General features: G+C 44.7%; 1 protein-coding gene across 2 annotated transcripts in view; it reads left to right on the forward strand.

Annotated features, from left to right (window-relative positions):
• Window positions 1–19,757, forward strand: part of LOC126473336 (complexin) — a 710,430-nt gene that overhangs the window by 23,691 nt on the left and 666,982 nt on the right. Inside the window, exon 1 of one of the 2 annotated variants that reach the window (XM_050100328.1) lies at window positions 19,454–19,539. The exons of the other annotated variant lie outside the window; for it this stretch is intronic. Coding sequence (XP_049956285.1) covers window positions 19,524–19,539 — 16 coding nt within the window. The 5' untranslated portion in view covers window positions 19,454–19,523. Of the gene's footprint in view, window positions 1–19,453; window positions 19,540–19,757 lie in introns of those variants that run through there. 2 annotated transcript variants of the gene reach the window in all.

Genomic DNA, 19,757 nt, shown 5'->3' on the forward strand with positions numbered 1-19,757 from the left:
AAAATCAGTCAAACCTTCTTTCATTTTTTCTAAATGATAAAGCCCATTTGTGATCTTTTTATTGTAAAGTTAGTTGGAGAGTCACTAGTTGCATTGTAATAGCGCCTCAGTTATACATCAACGTGCACAAGCCGCGGGACAATGTATAATTGAAAGGGATACGCTAAGGTAATAAAGGAACTCTCGCTGTGGAAGAGAATACCTGATACAACCACCCAGAAGATCCGTGTAACTTCACACGGTCTTTACAGAAATATTAAATACGGTTTCAAAATTACCATTATCGAATGCGACAAGCTCATTGTCGGCAACAAAGATACGTCACCAACTCCACTGAAAATACGTAATATCATTTCTCTCATACTTAAATATACATTGTACGGTGTAACATTACTAGCATCCAGTTTAAATTAACGGATTCGTGCGAGTTATGACCACGTCGCTGATAAAACGCACATATAATTAGCGTTTCACCGGAGTCAGCTATACACGCATCCGCTTGCATACAGTGCCGTAATTACAATTTTCTTTTTTACAGATCTGTTCAAATACAAACTCCGATCTCGCCCACTGATAAGGCGGTAGTTGCCACTTGCGCGTTGTATCCTATGACGCCTCGTGTAGAAGGGTTAAAACTTATTCAACAAACGTGTATCTATCCATTATACTGAATTTTCATACATTCAAAATGCCGCGAGCATTTACAGTGCATTTTAGTGAGGCGGTGTACTTCCACAATCTGCGCTTCTACATTCCTCAGTCTTTTATTGCATGGGTCCTGGCTTCAGACATTAATTTGGACGACAATGTGTGTGAAAAACGAATAGGAAAACAACCTTTTGGACCAGTGTGCCAACACAAGTTCTAGCAAAATAGGTCATGGTGCGTCACCCTGACGATGCGTCTGCACCTTTAGTTTTGCCAGTTCAGTTTATGTAACCACTTTCAAGTTACTATCCTCTTAATCTTTCCTTACTCCATTGGCATTCCCCCAGTATTAAAATCAACGCTCAAATTAAACTTTTTCTCCCACTGATGTCCTTCTTCACGCTCACAACTCGCCACTGGAACAGGGAAGGGGAGAAGTGGAAGAGGTACATACATCTACATCTACATCTACATCTATACTCCGCGAGCCACCTTACGGTGTGTGGCGGAGGGTACTTATTGTACCACTATCTGATCCCCCCTTCCCTGTTCCATTCACGAATTGTGCGTGGGAAGAACGACTGCTTGTAAGTCTCCGTATTTGCTCTAATTTCTCGGATCTTTTCGTTGTGATCATTACGCGAGATATATGTGGGCGGTAGTAATATGTTGCCCATCTCTTCCCGGAATGTGCTCTCTCGTAATTTCGATAATAAACCTCTCCGTATTGCGTGACGCCTTTCTTGAAGTGTCCGCCACTGGAGCTTGTTCAGCATCACCGTAACGCTCTCGCGCTGACTAAATGTCCCCATGACGAATCGCGCTGCTTTTCGCTGGATCATGTCTATCTCTTCTATTAATCCAACCTGGTAAGGGTCCCATACTGATGAGCAATACTCAAGAATCGGACGAACAAGCGTTTTGTAAGCTACTTCTTTCGTCGATGAGTCACATTTTCTTAGAATTCTTCCTATGAATCTCAACCTGGCGCCTGCTTTTCCCACTATTTGTTTTATGTGATCATTCCACTTCAGATCGCTCCGGATAGTAACTCCTAAGTATTTTACGGTCGTTACCGCTTCCAATGATTTACCACCTATGGCATAATCGTACTGGAATGGATTTCTGCCCCTATGTATCCGCATTATATTACATTTATCTACGTTTAGGGAAAGCTGCCAGCTGTCGCACCATGCATTAATCCTCTGCAGGTCCTCCTGGAGTACGTACGAGTCTTCTGATGTTGCTACTTTCTTGTAGACAACCGTGTCATCTGCAAATAGCCTCACGGAGCTACCGATGTTGTCAACTAAGTCATTTATGTATATTGTAAACAATAAAGGTCCTATCACGCTTCCCTGTGGTACTCCCGAAATTACCTCTACATCTGCAGATTTTGAACCGTTAAGAATGACATGTTGTGTTCTTTCTTCTAGGAAATCCTGAATCCAATCACAAACCTGGTCCGATATTCCGTAAGCTCGTATTTTTTTCACTAAACGTAAGTGCGGAACCGTATCAAATGCCTTCCTGAAGTCCAGGAATACGGCATCAATCTGCTCGCCAGTGTCTACGGCACTGTGAATTTCTTGGGCAAATAGGGCGAGCTGAGTTTCACATGATCTCTGTTTGCGGAATCCATGTTGGTTATGATGAAGGAGATTTGTATTATCTAAGAACGTCATAATACGAGAACACAAAACATGTTCCATTATTCTACAACAGATTGACGTAAGCGAAATAGGCCTATAATTATTCGCATCTGATTTATGACCCTTCTTGAAAATGGGAACGACCTGCGCTTTCTTCCAGTCGCTAGGTACTTTACGTTCTTCCAGCGATCTACGATAAATTGCTGATAGAAAGGGGGCAAGTTCTTTAGCATAATCACTGTAGAATCTTAAGGGTATCTCGTCTGGTCCGGATGCTTTTCCGCTACTAAGTGATAGCAGTTGTTTTTCAATTCCGATATCGTTTATTTCAATATTTTCCATTTTGGCGTCCGTGCGACGGCTGAAGTCAGGGACCGTGTTACGATTTTCCGCAGTGAAACAGTTTCGGAACACTGAATTCAGTATTTCTGCCTTTCTTCGGTCGTCCTCTGTTTCGGTGCCATCGTGGTCAACGAGTGACTGAATAGGGGATTTAGATCCGCTTACCGATTTTACATATGACCAAAACTTTTTAGGGTTCTTGTTTAGATTGTTTGCCAATGTTTTATGTTCGAATTCGTTGAATGCTTCTCTCATTGCTCTCTTTACGCTCTTTTTCGCTTCGTTCAGCTTTTCCTTATCAGCTATGATTCGACTACTCTTAAACCTATGATGAAGCTTTCTTTGTTTCCGTAGTACCTTTCGTACATGATTGTTATACCACGGTGGATCTTTCCCCTCGCTTTGGACCTTAGTCGGTACGAACTTATCTAAGGCGTACTGGACGATGTTTCTGAATTTTTTCCATTTTTGTTCCACATCCTCTTCCTCAGAAATGAACGTTTGATGGTGGTCACTCAGATATTCTGCGATTTGTGCCCTATCACTCTTGTTAAGCAAATATATTTTCCTTCCTTTCTTGGCATTTCTTATTACACTTGTAGTCATTGATGCAACCACTGACTTATGATCACTGATACCCTCTTCTACATTCACGGAGTCGAAAAGTTCCGGTCTATTTGTTGCTATGAGGTCTAAAACGTTAGCTTCACGAGTTGGTTCTCTAACTATCTGCTCGAAGTAATTCTCGGACAAGGCAGTCAGGATAATGTCACAAGAGTCTCTGTCCCTGGCTCCAGTTCTGATTGTGTGACTATCCCATTCTATACCTGGTAGATTGAAGTCTCCCCCTATTACAATAGTATGATCACGAAACTTCTTCACGACGTTCTGCAGGTTCTCTCTGAGGCGCTCAACTACTACGGTTGCTGATGCAGGTGGTCTATAGAAGCATCCGACTATCATATCTGACCCACCTTTGATACTTAACTTAACCCAGATTATTTCACATTCGCATTCGCTAATAACTTCACTGGATATTATTGAATTCTTTACTGCTATAAATACTCCTCCACCATTGGCGTTTATCCTATCCTTGCGGTATATATTCCATTCTGTGTCTAGGATTTCGTTACTGTTCACTTCCGGTTTTAACCAACTTTCCGTTCCTAATACTATATGCGCACTATTTCCTTCAATAAGAGATACTAATTCAGGAACCTTGCCCTGGATACTCCTGCAGTTTACCAATATTACGTTAACTTTTCCTGTTTTTGGTCTCTGAGGACGGACGTTCTTTATCAACGATGATAATGTCCTCTCTGGTAAGCCGTCAGGTATTTTATCGTTTCGCCCAAGGGGGGGTCCCTCTAACCTAAAAAACCCCGTGTGTACGCCACACGTACTCTGCTACCCTAGTAGCTGCTTCCGGTGTGTAGTGCACGCCTGACCTGTCTAGGGGGGCCCTACAGTTCTCCACCCAATAACGGAGGTCGATGAATTTGCAACCATTATAGTCGCAGAGTCGTCTGAGCCTCTGGTTTAGACCCTCCACACGGCTCCAAACCAGAGGACCGCGATCGACTCTGGGCACTATGCTGCAGATATTAAGCTCAGCTTGCACTCCGCGTGCGATGCTGGTTGTCTTCACCAAATCAGCCAGCCGCCGGAAGGAACCAAGGATGGCCTCAGAACCCAAGCGGCAGGCGTCATTCGTTCCGACATGTGCTACTATCTGCAGCCGGTCACACCCAGTGCGTTCAATAGCTGCCGGAAGGGCCTCCTCCACATTACGGACGAGACCCCCCGGCAAGCACACCGAGTGCACACTGGCATTCTTCCCCGACCTACCCGCTATTTTCCTAAGGGGCTCCATAACCCGCCTAACGTTGGAGCTCCCTATAACTAATAGGCCCGCCCTCTGTGACTGTCGGGACCTTGCCGGAGAATCGGCCACTGGCCCAACAGGCGAGGCATCCTGTGGTGGCTCGGAAACGATGTCATCACCACTAGGAAGCACCCCGTACCTGTTGGAAAGGGGTAAGGCAGCTGCCACGCGGCCAGATCCCACCTTCGCCTTTCGGCCAGGCACGCGCGAGCCCACCACTGTCCGCCATTCACCCTGGAGTGATGGCTGACCGGTAAGATGCTCACTGCCGGAAGACGCAGCGACATCAGGGGTTCCATGCGATTCCAAGGCCACCGAAGTAGGCATAGGTCTCACCACAGTTGCCCCAACGCCACTACGAGCCGACGCCTGCGCCTCGAGCTCGATGAGCCTAACAGACAAAGCCTCCACCCGCCCCCGAAGAGTGGCCAATTCTCCTTGCGTCCGCTCACAACAACCACAGTCCCTACACATGACTATGTTTACCCTACAAGCGAACGGTGTACTCGCCTTATTAGCAGCAGGAAATCGAAGTGACATAAAGTACCCTCCGCCACACACCATAAGGTGGCGAGGGAAGTATAGCTTTGATGAACCATCAAATGTCACGGGCACAGAACAACATTCCAGGGCTCTGTGACTAAGCAGTCAAAAGTGCCACATTGCGAGCCTAGGCAAGAGTGCTCGGTGCCGTAGAAAGGATACTCGCCCAGTACGTTGGCGCAATATTACCAAGTGGCATCCACCGGACACTGCCGTCCAAATGGTTCAAATGGCTCTGAGCACTATGGGACTTAACTTCTAATGTCATCAGTCCCCTAGAACTTAGAACTACTTAAACCTAACTAACCTGAGGACATCACACACATCCATGCCCGAGGCAGGATTCGAACCTACGACCGTAGCGGTCACGCGGTTCCAGACTGTAGCGCCTTTAACCGCTTGGCCACACCGGCCGGCACAGCCGTCCAACTGCCGGTCAGTGCCTGACTACTTACCAAAACCAGAGGCACATCAGGACACGGCATACGTGATATTAGTGGCAGAAACGCCACAACAATCCCACTTTGGCAAGTATATACAGGGTGGTCCATTGATAGTGACAGGGCCAAATATCTCACGAAATAAGCATCAAACGAAAAAACTACCAAGAACGAAACTCGTCTAGCATGAAGGGGGAAACCGGATGGCGCTATGGTTGGCACGCTAGATGGCACTGCCATAGGCCAAACGGATATCAACTGCGTTTTCTAAAATAGGAACCTCCATTTTTATTATATATTCGTGTAGTATGTAATGAAATATGAATGTTTTAGTTGCACCACTTTTTTCGCTTTGTGATAGATGGCGCTGTAATATTCATAAACGTATAAGTACGTGGTATCACGCAACATTCCGCCAGTGCGGACGGTATTTGCTTCGTGATACATTACCCCTGTTAAAATGGACCGTTTACCAATTGCGGAAAAGGTCGATATCGTGTTGATGTATGGCTATTGTGATCAAAATACCCAACGGGCGTGTGCTATGTATGATGCTCTGTATCCTGGACGACATCATACAAGTGTCCGGACCGTTCGCCGGATAGTTACGTTATTTAAGGAAACACGACCACGAGCACGACCACGACCTGCAACAAATGATGCCCAAGTAGGTGTTTTAGCTGCTGTCGCGGCTAATCCGCACATCAGTAGCAGACAAATTGCGCGAGAATCGGGAATCTCAAAAACGTCGGTGATGAGAATGTTACATCAACATCGATTGCACCCGTACCATATTTCTATAAACCAGAAATTGCATGGTGACAACTTTGAACGTCGTGTACAGCTCTGCCACTGGGCACAAGAGAAATTACGGGACGATGACAGATTTTTTGCATGCGTTCTATTTAGCGACGAAGCGTCATTCACCAACAGCGGTAACGTAAACCGGCATAATATGCACTATTGGGCAACGGAAAATCCACGATGGCCGCGAGAAGTGGAACATCAGCAACCTTAGTGGGTTAATGTATGGTGCGGCATTATGCGAGGAAGGATAATTGGCCCCCATTTTATCGATTGCAATCTAAATGATGTAATGTATGCTGATTTCCTACGTAATGTTCTACCGATGTTACTACAAGATGTTTCAATGCTGACAGAATGGCGATGTACTTCCAACATGATGGAAGTCCGGCACGTAGCTCGCGTGCGGTTGAAGCAGTATTGAATAGCATATCTCATGACAGGTGGATTGGTCGTCGAGGCACCGTACCATGGCCAACACGTTCACCGGACCTGACGTCCCCAGATTTCTTTCTGTGGGGAAAGATGAAGGATATTTGCTATCGTGATCCACCGACAACGCTTGACAACATCCGTCAGCGCATCGTCAATGCATGTGCGAACATTACGGAAGGCGAACTACTCGATGTTGAGAGGAATGTCGTTACACGTATTGCCAAATGCTTTGAGGTTGACGGATATCATTTTGAGCGTTTTTTGCATTAATGTGGTATTTACAGATAATCACGCTGTAACAGCATGCGTTCTCAGAAATGGTAAGTTCACATAGGTACAATATCACATTGGAGCAACCGAAATAAAATGTTCAAACGTATCTACGTTCGGCATTTTAACTTTAAAAACCTACCTGTTACCAATTGTTCGTCTAAAATTGTGAGCTATATGTTTGTGACTATTACAGCGCCATCTATCACAAAGTGAAAAGAGCGGTCCAGCTAAACCATTCATATTTCTTTACGTACTACACGAGTATGTAATAAAAAATGGGGCTTCGTATTTTTAAAAAACGCAGTTGATATCCGTTTGACCTATGGCAGCGTCATTTAGCGGGCCGACCATAGCGCCATCTGGTTTCCCCCTTCAAGCTAGACAAGCTTCGTTCTTTGTAGTTTTTTCGTATGATGCTTATTTCGTGAGATATTTGGCCCGGTCACGATCAATGGACCACCCTGTATACTGGCCGTCCAGCGACATTGGTCATCGGATCGAATTGGTGAGTCATCGAGATAGCTTCCATCATGGCGTCAGCTTCCACCATGAAGTCGCAACCGCTCCATCATCCTGATATGACCATTTGTCAGTGAGGTCAAGACATTACCTGATTGGCTGAGGGTCGAACTGAGGCACTCCTAGCCACTGACATGGAGCTCCTGGGACGTCCACCAGCGCCAGACACCGCTTGCCAAAGGGTGGTCAAGGGTTCGCACCCCATATGTCTACGCCTCGGTCACTCGCTATGCCCTGGAAGGTCCCATCTGCCTCGCTGACACCACAGGAGCTCGAGACCGCCACGCCTGTACTTGAAGTAATGCTGCCGAAATGTTCAACAGGCAAAGTCGCTCTGCGCTCTAACCATTCTCAACATACCAGTTACTGGATCCTCAGGACAACGCTGGCACCAGAGCTCTGAGATCGACGCCTGACAACACCCACGGAATACAGACGCCGTGGATGGACACGGTGCTTTGCTGCATGACGAGGACGCCCTCCCATAGCTGATCCAAGCTTGTTGGAGTAATAAAGAGTTTCCATGAACGCCGTCTGTCTTGTTGATGCTGCCTCCTCCGACGGGACGCTGTAGCCCTTGTCAGCCCATCGAATTCACAGTGTCCAGAGGGAAGAACCGAAAGTCTCTGACAGCCCCGAGTTCGGGTGTTCCAATACACCGTAGTGGTTATTGCTCACCATTTGTAAATAGAGGAAGGGAGAGTTGACAAGAAGACATCGATTAGAGTTCTTTAATTCGAATGAAAATCTTAAGACTGAAAAACGTCGGATATCTGTAGAACAGACGTCGTAATTCCACTAAGCAACAACAGTCGTCTTACGTCACATCTTGGTAATTACGAGGGCTATCCACAAAGAATATTACGTTTTGGAATTAAAAATAAATAAAGTATTGGAATTTTTTTTATTATATACAGATGAAAGCCACACTTGAATACTACTTTTCTACATAGTTGCCATTTAAATTAAGGCACTTATCGTAGCGATGGACGAGCTCGGGAATTCCTTCGTCGAAATATTCGGCCGCCTGCGTCTTCAACCACGTGGTTACCTCTTCTTGAAGCTGTGGGTCGTAATCAAAGCGCTGCATAGCCAACCACTTCTTCATTGCTGGGAATAAATGGAAGTCGCTCGGTGCCAGGTCGGGACTGTACGGTGGATGAGGAAACAACTCCCACTTAAAAGATTCGAGAACTTCACGACTGGCATTTGCCGTGTGGGCCCGGGCGTTGTCGTGAATCAACAAGATCTTTGAGCCCAACTTTCCCCTGCGCTTGTTTTGTATTGCTCTTCTGAGGTTGTGCAGAATTTGGCAATACTTTTGAGAGTTTATTGTAGTGCCTTTTTTCAGGAAATCCACAAAGATCACACCTTTTCTGTCCCAAAAGAGGTAACCACGCGGTTGAAGGCGCAGGTGGCCGAATTTTACGACGAAGGAATTCCCAAGCTCGTCCATCGCTACGATAAGTGCCTTAATTTAAATGGCAACTATGTAGAAAAGTAGTATTTAAGTGTGGCTTCCATCTGTATATAATAAAAAAAATTTCCAATACTTTATTTATTTTTAATTCCAAAACGTAATGTACTTTGTGGATAGCCCTCGTATATGGAGGATACGGTAGCCAGGTAGGAACATGATTTGAGCACAGCATCCGTGGACCTCGGTAGAAGTGCTTCCACCTCTGGAGGTGAGCTGCGTCTCCCTGCAGGGACTGCGACTGTGTACGTAGCACCGCCCCCGCCATTACCTCGACCTGGCCGTCAGCAGTTCATTACGACGGCCCGCCAGCGCGGCCCGCAGAATGGAGAGTGGCCGTGAAAAATTCAGCAGCTGGGGGTGGCGGCGGAGCCTGCAGGCGCACCGGACCGCCACCTGTCTAAGCAGCCGGCGCGGGTGCTCCTCCTAATGTCACTGAGCAGAAAAAAGCCACTCACGGGTGTTCAGAATCGACAGCTAAATGCAGCAGCACACGTTACTGTAAGATTGACAAGCATGCACTTCTATATACAGGGTGATTCAAAAAGAATACCACAACTTTAAAAATGTGTATTTAATGAAAGAAACATAATATAACCTTCTGTTATACATCATTACAAAGAGTATTTAAAAAGGTTTTTTTTTCACTCAAAAACAAGTTCAGAGATGTTCAATATGGCCCCCTCCAGACACACGATCAATATCAACCCGATACTCCAACTCGTTCCACACTCTCTGTAGCATATCAGGCGTAACAGTTTGGATAGCTGCTGTTATTTCTCGTTTCAAATCATCAATGGTGGCTGGGAGAGGTGGCCGAAACACCATATCCTTAACATACCCCCTTAAGAAAAAATCGCAGGGGGTAAGATCAAGGCTTCTTGGAGGCCAGTGATGAAGTGCTCTGTCACGGTCTGCCTGGCGGCCGATCCATCGCCTCGGGTAGTTGACGTTCAGGTAGTTACGGACAGATAAGTGTCAATGTGGTGGCGCTCCATCCTGCTGAAATATGAATTGTTGTGCTTCTTGTTCGCTGAACAACTGACGTCGATTCACTTCTGCCGTACTCAATAACACAAAAAGCTTTCTGTTGAGCGGTCGCCATCTTAGCATTAACTGACGCTGATGCCTAGTCAACAGCGCCTCAAGCGAACAAATGTACAACTAAATGAAACTTTATAGCTCCCTTAATTCGCCGACAGATAGTGCTTAGCTCTGCCTTTTGTCGTTGCAGAGTTTTAAATTCCTAAAGTTGTGGTATTCTTTTTGAATCACCCTGTATTTTGCGCAAGCATGCACAAAATGTTGTCGACGTCCCACTGTTCAAGAATATTTGTAAAGTGTGTGGTGTCAATATTCCGAGTTTTGGCGATGACGCGACCGCTTTTGCCACATTTGTACTTGTGGAGGTTCGAGTCCTCCCTCGGGCATGGGTGTGTGTGTTTGTCCTTAGGATAATTTAGGTTAAGTAGTGTGTAAGCTTAGGGACTGATGACCTCAGCAGTTAAGTCCCATAAGATTTCACACACATTTGAACATTTTTTTTGTACTCGTGGTTGGAAGGAAGAAGGAGGATGAAATGTGATATCGTGATATGTCATCTACTGAGTTGCTAATTAAAAGAACCACTTATTCCCTCATTAACGTACACAGTGACTTGAGAATACATCCACTAGTTCGGACCAATAATCTAAGGATGAATGAAGAGACACGTTTGCACCTGCTTACAAGATTAGCCTTGGAGGTTTTGAGCTCGTCACATCCTGTGAATCATTAGAAATAATGTCAAAAAACGATATTAATGGGACGATTACGTCAGAGGAAATGGATTGGAGACCTAGATTCGTCGGAAGGATTCTGGCAAATTCAATGCAAGGCAAGGAAACGGCATACTTGATACCAATGTGACCAATTCTAAAATATTTTCCCATTGTTTGGAGTGATTATCAAGTAGGCATGACGGAAGACATCGAAATAACTCTTTCTCATACTTCTTTTTCAGTGTGAGGGTGAAGTACGCCAAACAAGTTACTAAACGTCTCACTCTCCATCCGCAGAAAGTTGATATAATCATCAAATCCTGACTGTAACATTTCCAGCAACAGGTTTTCAGTCTCTCTCATTTTAAACCATTCCCTAGACCAGCGTACTGTTTACTTCTTCTTTAAACACAGTGGCAGAGTCGATGTCAGAAATGCTTTATCTGCATTTGTAGCTATTCCCACTAGTGCCAAAATTCTGCATACACGAGAAGCGTCTGCTTCAAAAGTAAGATTAAAATGACAGGCTTTCCCGGTATGTGTACGAGGTTATTTGACACATCCGTGGCTACATAGAAGCAAACTTGACAGGCAGGTTTGCTCTTTTAGGCGTGCCTTATCAAGTTTTGAAAAGTTTCTTTATCAGAAAGTTCTTGTATTCATCAGGTTCGCCGGCCGGAGTGGCCGTGCGGTTCTAGGCCATACAGTCTGGAACCGAGCGACTGCTACGGTCGCAGGTTCGAATCCTGCCTCGGGCATGGATGTGTGTGATGTCCTTAGGTTAGCTAGGTTTGAGTAGTTCTAAGTTCTAGGGGACTGATGACCTCAGAAGTTAAGTCGCATAGTGCTCAGAGCCATTTGAACCATCATCAGGTTCTGAGAGTCATATTTCCTTTAGCAGATTTTTCATGGGCGAATCTCTCATTTTAAGCCTTTCCGTGGACCAGAGACGTGTTTTCTTCATCTTCGTCTTTAAAAGTACTAAAGTGAGTTCCAGAACTGCTCAGTCTGCATTTGTGGCCGTTATCACTACTGTCAAAATGCACGCGGACACGAACAACGTCTGCTCCACAGTGAGATTAAACTGGCAAACGTTGTTTAAACGTGTACGGACTTGCTTGGCTAGATCAGAACGATTTTGTCAAGCACGTTTGATCGTTTACAGGGGCCTTAAGATCTAGCTGCTGACACACCAGTAGCTATAACCTCTCCCATTAGCTGACACACTCAGCAGTTTCCCCTTCCCCCAGTAGCTGATACCCACTGCAGATACAGTATATCGTCTCTCTGTGACGTTTTAACAAAAGAGGATCTCATACTAAAATTGCAAAGAATCAGTTATGCAAGAAGCCTTCTGTTAAAATACCAGAAACGTAGACTAATGGATATGTAATACTACATAAAAAAAGAAGAAAACAGATTATAGAAGTGGAAATAAAGTACCGAAAACTGAATTAGCATCTTAAAATATTAAAAGGGTGAAATTTTGAAATATAAAGCCGTAAGGTCTTACTGTGAACGTACAAAAAATAAAATTGTATAAAATTTTTTTCTTAAAATACTAAAAGTTCAATCCTAGAACAACGGATGTGTAGGACATCAAGATTATAAAATTACTGTGGAATAATGTAGTGGAATTAGAATTGCATGAAATGCCATCAAATATTTAAAAAATTGTATTTCCCATAGCTGGTCTTTCTGGCATTATGGCTAAGATTGTCCTTCATTATTTAGAAAATCAATTTTTCACTAAAAGCCCTGCAGCGGCCAGCGAAGTTCTCCACTGTTACCGCTACAGGGGTGATGCTATTTTCTTACTTAGAGCGGATCAAAGGAATGTTAATGAGATAGCGGAGAGATTTAGTGCTTTCCACCCAAAAATTGGGTTTACACTCGGGCACGAAAATTAAAGAGCCACCAACTATCTCGACATTACGGTTACAAGAGAGGCAGATTAATACTGTTTTAGCGTGTACAGATCACCGACCTATGCAGGCATTATTATTGACTCTAAGTAGTGGCACCCTGAGAGAACCAAGACAGCATGTTTTAGATCCATGACTAACAGGTTATTAAAACTGTCATTAAGCGAACATGAGAGCAATAAATAAATAGCTTGTTGTAGTGAACATCCATTGCTCTACGCCCCTGGTATTTTAACCGAACGATTTTTACATAATTGATTTTTTTTGCAGTATCTGTACAAAACCTCCTCTTGTTTAGCCCGTAGCAGCCCTCCAATTATCCCTCCCCCCCCCCTCCCTCCCTTGCCTGCGTTATCTGCTCTCAATCACGCTCGGTCCATTGTATAATTTTACTGTTTCACTGCTGGTTTATAAATATAGCTTCTGTAATTTAAGCAAGACTCCCCTCATTAACTCATGATATCCCCATCACCTTTCCACTGCTACCTTCCACCCCAAATCACTCACTCCATTTCCCCTTAACCCTCCCCTCTCCTCTCCTCTCCCCTACCTCCAACTTATATTTAAATCAATGACCGCAGTTGCAAAACATAGTACTCTGATGAGTGGTTCTGGGTAGACAAGACGGATTGCTGACGCAGGTACTTACATAAATTCTACATTTGCATAGTAAAATTATAAAATGGAGCATGGGGGATTAAGAGCAAGGAAAGAAGGAAAGAGAGGTCTGCTACGGCCTAAAAGAGAGAGGGTCGTATACTAAAATGGCAAAAAGTAATTATTAAACGATAATCATTAGACGATACATATTTTACGTATTTAGGTTTACCTTATTTTGGATCTTAAGATGATGCCGACTGATAGAAACATGTAACGTGATTAAAAATGTGCAGCTTAAACTGTAAAATAAATGAGAATTATCTTAAGTATCAATACAACCGCTGATTCTCACGAGACGAGTATCTCATCTAAAGTGAAATACAAATTACAGCAGCTTTTGGTGGTTTCGTGATGCTATTCTATAAATATATTGAAGCTGTGCAGCAGTGTTTATATGAAACATACGAATACATCATTGCACACTGCTTCAGCTCTGTGCAACAGTTCTGCAATCTTAATAACAAGATAATGGTGGCGTGCCTTGCTTTCAGCACTCTATGACCAGACATTTTCAGTGGATGAGAGAACATGCTGGCGAGGACAACAGTCAAACGCTCTCTGTACACATGTAGGTCAGAACAGCGCAGACAACGAGCGATTATGCGTTATCTTGCTTAGAGATAACGTCAAGGAGATCTCCAAAAGAAAGCACAGTTATTGGTTTTAAAACGTCATAAGTGTAAAGCCTGTCGTCCAAGTTGCCGGCTCTGCGAACTAGAGGTGATCGTGTTGTGTACCGAATGGCAACCCATAACACACCGAAAAACGCAGAGCATGTGTGACTATGAAGGAAGTAAACTGGCAGATTTCGTTCTTTTTCGAGCCTCCATACACGAATACGTCCATCATGATGCTGTATGCGGAAACAGGACTCATCTGAAGAGACGACGAAGCGCTGCTTCTGCTTCCAGTGTTGTCGTTGTGCGCAAAAGGGTCGACGCACCTCTCTCCGCTCCTGTGTCAAAGAAACCAGCAGCAGTGATCACCATGGTACTTCAGCTGCATACGTTATCTCACGTCCGATGTCGATACTTGTTTTACTATAAACAAGCCCATATCCTGGCTCTTAATATGCGGCATGACTGTACGAACCTGCATGCCTAAGTGAACAGTATGTCTGTCTTCTCGGGCGCTCTTCTCCAGGGTCAGCTTTGAGTGTGCCCCTCCTGAAACCATCGATTCCACATTCACGTTGTAGTCGTGTATTCCGTCCAATGCGAGCAGTAATCGCGCACTCCACAGACTCCTCACAAATCAACAACATTCGCATGCCATTTATGAATGAGAAACTTGCAGCGTAATCTTTCCTTATACACAGGATGTATACGGAGTAACTTCTACTTACTTTGTGTGATTGCCTTGAAATTCTGATCATCTGCATACTTACAGCCAGCATCTATTTTATTGCATGTAGCCTTCACGGCGTTGCAACTTTAATGACCAGTAGCGTAATACACTGAGGCAGGAATTTGTTCAGTTAAACCTATACGCAGTCAGATCGAACTTCAATTTCTGGGTGGTTATAATTAAAGTGCAGCTATTCGCGGATGTTCGATGTGGACTGTAATTATCGTATAGTAGCGTAACTTTGTATATATGCCAATGAGTTGATGCGGAACTGATTTACGCTCGAAAAAGATTAGTTCCAACTTTGACCACCAGGTGCAAATCTGGCGCTGTAGACTGCTTTATGACGGTATGACATCGACGCTGTTATTTGACAAGCCATAACGTGCGTGAACTGTATGGCTATCGAAAAAGAGAGACCGTGTGCTGTTATTGAAACTATGTTATATTAATTGGAGCGGTTATAGGGCTGTATTAAGAGAGTATCTCTGACTGAAAGGTTTAAAGAAGATGATAATGAAATTAGAAAACATGGTTCCACTTGATGCGGTCCCTGGAAGAGAAAGGTACCCTGTTGCGGTGCAAGCTACTGGCAAGGTTGCTACTGCTGTAACTGACCAAGCTGCACATGCCCTGGGTGGAGCTAGGGTTCATGCAGTGTCACAAGAATTGTCCATCCCATGGTCAACAACACGCGAAAGTCTTGCGGCCTACTTACACTAGTACCTCTACAAGATCCAGATGGTGCAGCAATTGAAACCTCATACTAAGCAGCAACGTTCTGAAGTTGCTCTTCGATTTCTGGCACAGATCGAAGTTGATGACATGTGGTCTGGCAATATTCTATGGAGTAACAAGGGACATTTTACACTACATGGTGCAGTGAATACGCAAAACTGCCGAATTGGGGCACTGTTCAACCGCTTGTTGTGCGCGAAGACCCACTGCACTCGCCGTATGTGACTGTGTCGTGTCGATTTACAAGCACCTCTATTCTCAGTCAACTCTTCTTGGAAGAGAATACACCCAGATGGCCTGTCAGGTGTACCGTGACGCCTGCACATTATCGAGACCTCCTTATGCACCATGTGATTCCTGGAAGAACATAATTGTGTGGAAACCAATGTTTTCATGCAAGATGGGGCAACAACTCATGTTGCTCGCCCAGTGAAAGATCTGTTTAATGAAGACTTGCAGGAACTTGTTATCTCCAGAGGTTTTCCATATGCATGGCATGCAAGATCAAATGACACGAATCCAAGCCAGTTTTGGCCCTGGGGATATATAAAAGGACATATTTACCAGGGACACGTTCGATATCTATCTGATGTGAAGGAACATGTTGTTCAGATTCCACCGGAACATCTGCGAGCAACTGTTTAACACGTCATTTTACGGATGCAGTAAATCGTCGGCATTTCCGGTCGTCATATTGAATAAATTGTGGAAACGGCGGTTAATAATGAAATCAACATTATGCCTTTCTCACTTGTTTGACCTTTTATGTCCACGTACCGTTCCTAATTCACAAACAAAGGGAAACACTTCTAGAAGTCTTTTTGCATTCTCAGCGCCAGATTTGCACCTGGTGACCAAAATTGGAACTATTTTTTCCCAGTGTAAATCGGCTCCACAATAATGCATTAGAATATCTACCAAGTTTCGATGGCATGCGAGTATTACAGCCCACATTGGACGTCTGTGAGTAACTGTTCCTTAGTTATAACCACCCATTATCACCACAGTCTAACAAATACAATCGCGACACTCACTGTTGTGAAAATTGTTACCGGCTGTTGGAACGACACTAGCGCCCTAGCGGAGATAAAGGCAACCGTTCCTTAACTTCGTGTGTGTTCTAAATAATGTTTGATTTTATTTCTTTACCTACGTAATTTAGGAAATAATTATTATATTACGGTGTATGAAGCGTTAGTGAAATATCAACAAAAATTAATGACACATAGATGTAGCTTAACAATAAATTAACAGGGTCTTTCTTTAAGAACCACGATACAATTGTTTTTTCTATGCCTGTCTTCCTCCACTTGTTTTCTACAGTATTTCTGTGCTTATCTGTCCTTAATATGATTGGCAATTTGCTTGTCGCGTAACAATTTTGCACGGAATATGTTTCTCAAATTCTTAAACTTCGCCCCTTCTTCCATCGCGTGAACACTTACATTCAATGTCATTGCTTCATCTTGAAGAGATATCTTGAGTTGAAGATTCTAATGTTTCTGTTTATTATGTCTCTGGTTCTGAAGTAACAACAGTTGTGGAATTTTTGGATTATTGCTATTGGCGTTTTACTATCATGTCAGCTAACTGTCTTCTCTCCTGCAAAAGTTGTGACTGCATATATAAAATGTTTTGTCAGGAAATTTAGAGAACAAACTGCACATTATTTTGTAATTATAAGAAGTATTTCTGCAGAGGTTTGTCTCTGTAGCTACTTATAAAGCATTTCAGTCTCACCAAAATAGACGATACGGCCGGCAAAATGTCTATAGGTTGCAAGAGAAATGTACCTAAAGTCACACAGTGCAATGTTTCATATCTGTTGCGCTAAGAAACTACCTGGTAGGTCAAGATTGTGTGCCTGACCGGGAAGTACGATTTAAGATCCGACCTACTTCCACCATTAACTCATTTCCTACTTTACAAATTTCACAGAATTTCACAGATCTCCAACTTTCCTTGCGGGACAAGCACTTACGAAAGGTAGAAGAAGAGGCTATTTCATAAGTAAAGCCATGAGAGCGGGTCGTCAGTCGTACTTGGACAGGTCGGTCGGTACAGCACTTGCCCGTGAAAGATAAAAGGACCTAAATTCGAGTACCAGTCCTGCACATACACTACTGGCCATTAAAATTGCTACACCACGAAGATGACGTGCTACAGACGCGAAATTTAACCGACAGGAAGAAGATGCTGTGATATGCAAATGATTAGCTTTTCAGACCATTCACACAAGGTTGGTGCCGGTGGCGACACCTACAACGTGCCGACATGAGGAAAGTTTCCAACCGATTTCTCATACTCAAACAGCAGTTGACCGGCGTTACCTGGTGAAAAGTTGTTGTGATGCCTCGTGTAAGGAGGAGAAATGCGAACCATCACGTTTCCGACTTTGATAGAGGTCGGATTGTAGCCCATCGCGATTGCGGTTTATCGTATCGCGACATTTCTGCTTGCGTTGGTCGAGATCCAATGACTGTTAGCAGAATATGGAATCGGTGGGTTCAGGAGGGTAATACGGAATGCCGCGCTGGATCCCAACGGCCTCGTATCACTAGCAGTCAAGATGACAGGCATGTTATCCGCTTGGCTGTAACGGATCGTGCAGCCACGTCTCGATCCCTGAGCCAATAGATGGGGACGTTAGCAAGACAATAACCATCTCCACGAACAGTTGGACGACGTTTGCAGCAGCATAGACTATCAGCTAGGAGACCACGGCTGCGGTTACCCTTGACGCTGCATCACAGACAGGAGCGCCTGATTTGGTGTACTCAACGATGAACCTGTGTGCACGAACAGCAAAACGTCATTTTTTCGGATGAATCCTGGTTCTGTTTACAGCATCATGATGGTCGCATCCGTGTTTGGAGACATTGCGGTGAACGCACGTTGGAAGCGTGTATTCGTCATCGCCATACTGGCGTATCATCCGGCGTGATGCTATGGGGTGCCATTGGTTACACGTCTCGGTCACCTCTTGTTCGCACTGACGGCCCTTTGAACAGTGGGCGTTATATTTCAGATGTGTTACGACCCGTGGCTCTACCCTTCATTCGATCCCTGCGAAACCGTACATTTCAGCAGGATAATGCACGACCGCATGTTGCAGGTCCTGTACGGGCCTTTCAGGATACAGACAATGTTCGACGGCTGCCCTGGCCGGCACATTCTCCAGATCTCTCACCAATTGAAAACGTCTGGTCAATGGTGGCCGAGCAACTGGCTCGTCACAATGCGCCAGTCACTACTCTTGATGAACTGTGGTATGATGTTGAAGCTGCATGGGCAGCTGTACCTGTACATGCCATCCAAACTCTGTTTGACTCAATGCCCAGCCGTATCAAGGCCGTTATTACGGCCAGAGGTGCTTGTTCTGGGTACTGATTTCGCAGGATCTATGCAACCAAATTGCGTGAAAATGTAGTCACATGTCCAATGAATACCCGTTTATCATCTGCATTTCTTCTTTGTGTAGTAATTTTAGTGGCTTGTAGCGTAGTTTTGATCTGCCAGGGAGTTTCAAACGAGCACACACTTCGCTGCAGAGTGGAAACTCATTCTCGTCTCTTAGGATACTTAGGAAACTTGGTTGTTAGTCCTGTAATATATTGCACAACAACGCCCCCTTAAGTGTAAACCAGGTCACATATCAGTATAAACGATTATATTCGCGTTAATCAGAAATCGCATTCAACAGTGTAGCTTACTGGCAGCTTGGCGAGCTGCAGTCACAGTGTACGCCAAAAATGAACAGGAGTGTCGTGACAGTATGCTTTAGTCTGTGGTATTACCTACTGCCCTAATTTCCTACGACACGTCTGCGTGCTTCAGTAGGCTGAGGAACTTGTTTAAGCGCCTGCCCCGTTCTTAGTGCCACTGTATGTAATAGTGTAGCGCGGAAAACTGCTGGTAGCTGAGGGACACACCGGTAATTCGCGCACGGCGAGCCGGCCTTGACGCGCTCGGGCCGGCGCGGCGGCTTCCTTGGTGCGCCGTGGGGCTTCGGCAGCCCGCCAGGCGCCTCCGCTAACGGCACAGTGCTCCTAGGCCGTCGAGGGGGACAGGCGCCATGGCTGCGCTAGCCGGTAAGCACGCGCCACTGCATGCACCCACCTTCCTGCCCAGCAGCTGCCTACATAATCTGTACTAATATGATCTCTGCACAATCTCTTTAATGACGTAGGCACAACTGCTCTGACTGATACGCTGCAGCTAACGAGGCAAAGTGCAACAGTTAACTACGCCAATAACATTTTTATTTAAGATCACGGTGCGTTTCGACAGTTTTTACCTCATCCTCAGG

This window comes from Schistocerca serialis, chromosome 4 (assembly GCF_023864345.2).
Source record: "Schistocerca serialis cubense isolate TAMUIC-IGC-003099 chromosome 4, iqSchSeri2.2, whole genome shotgun sequence".
NCBI lineage: Eukaryota > Metazoa > Arthropoda > Insecta > Orthoptera > Acrididae > Schistocerca > Schistocerca serialis.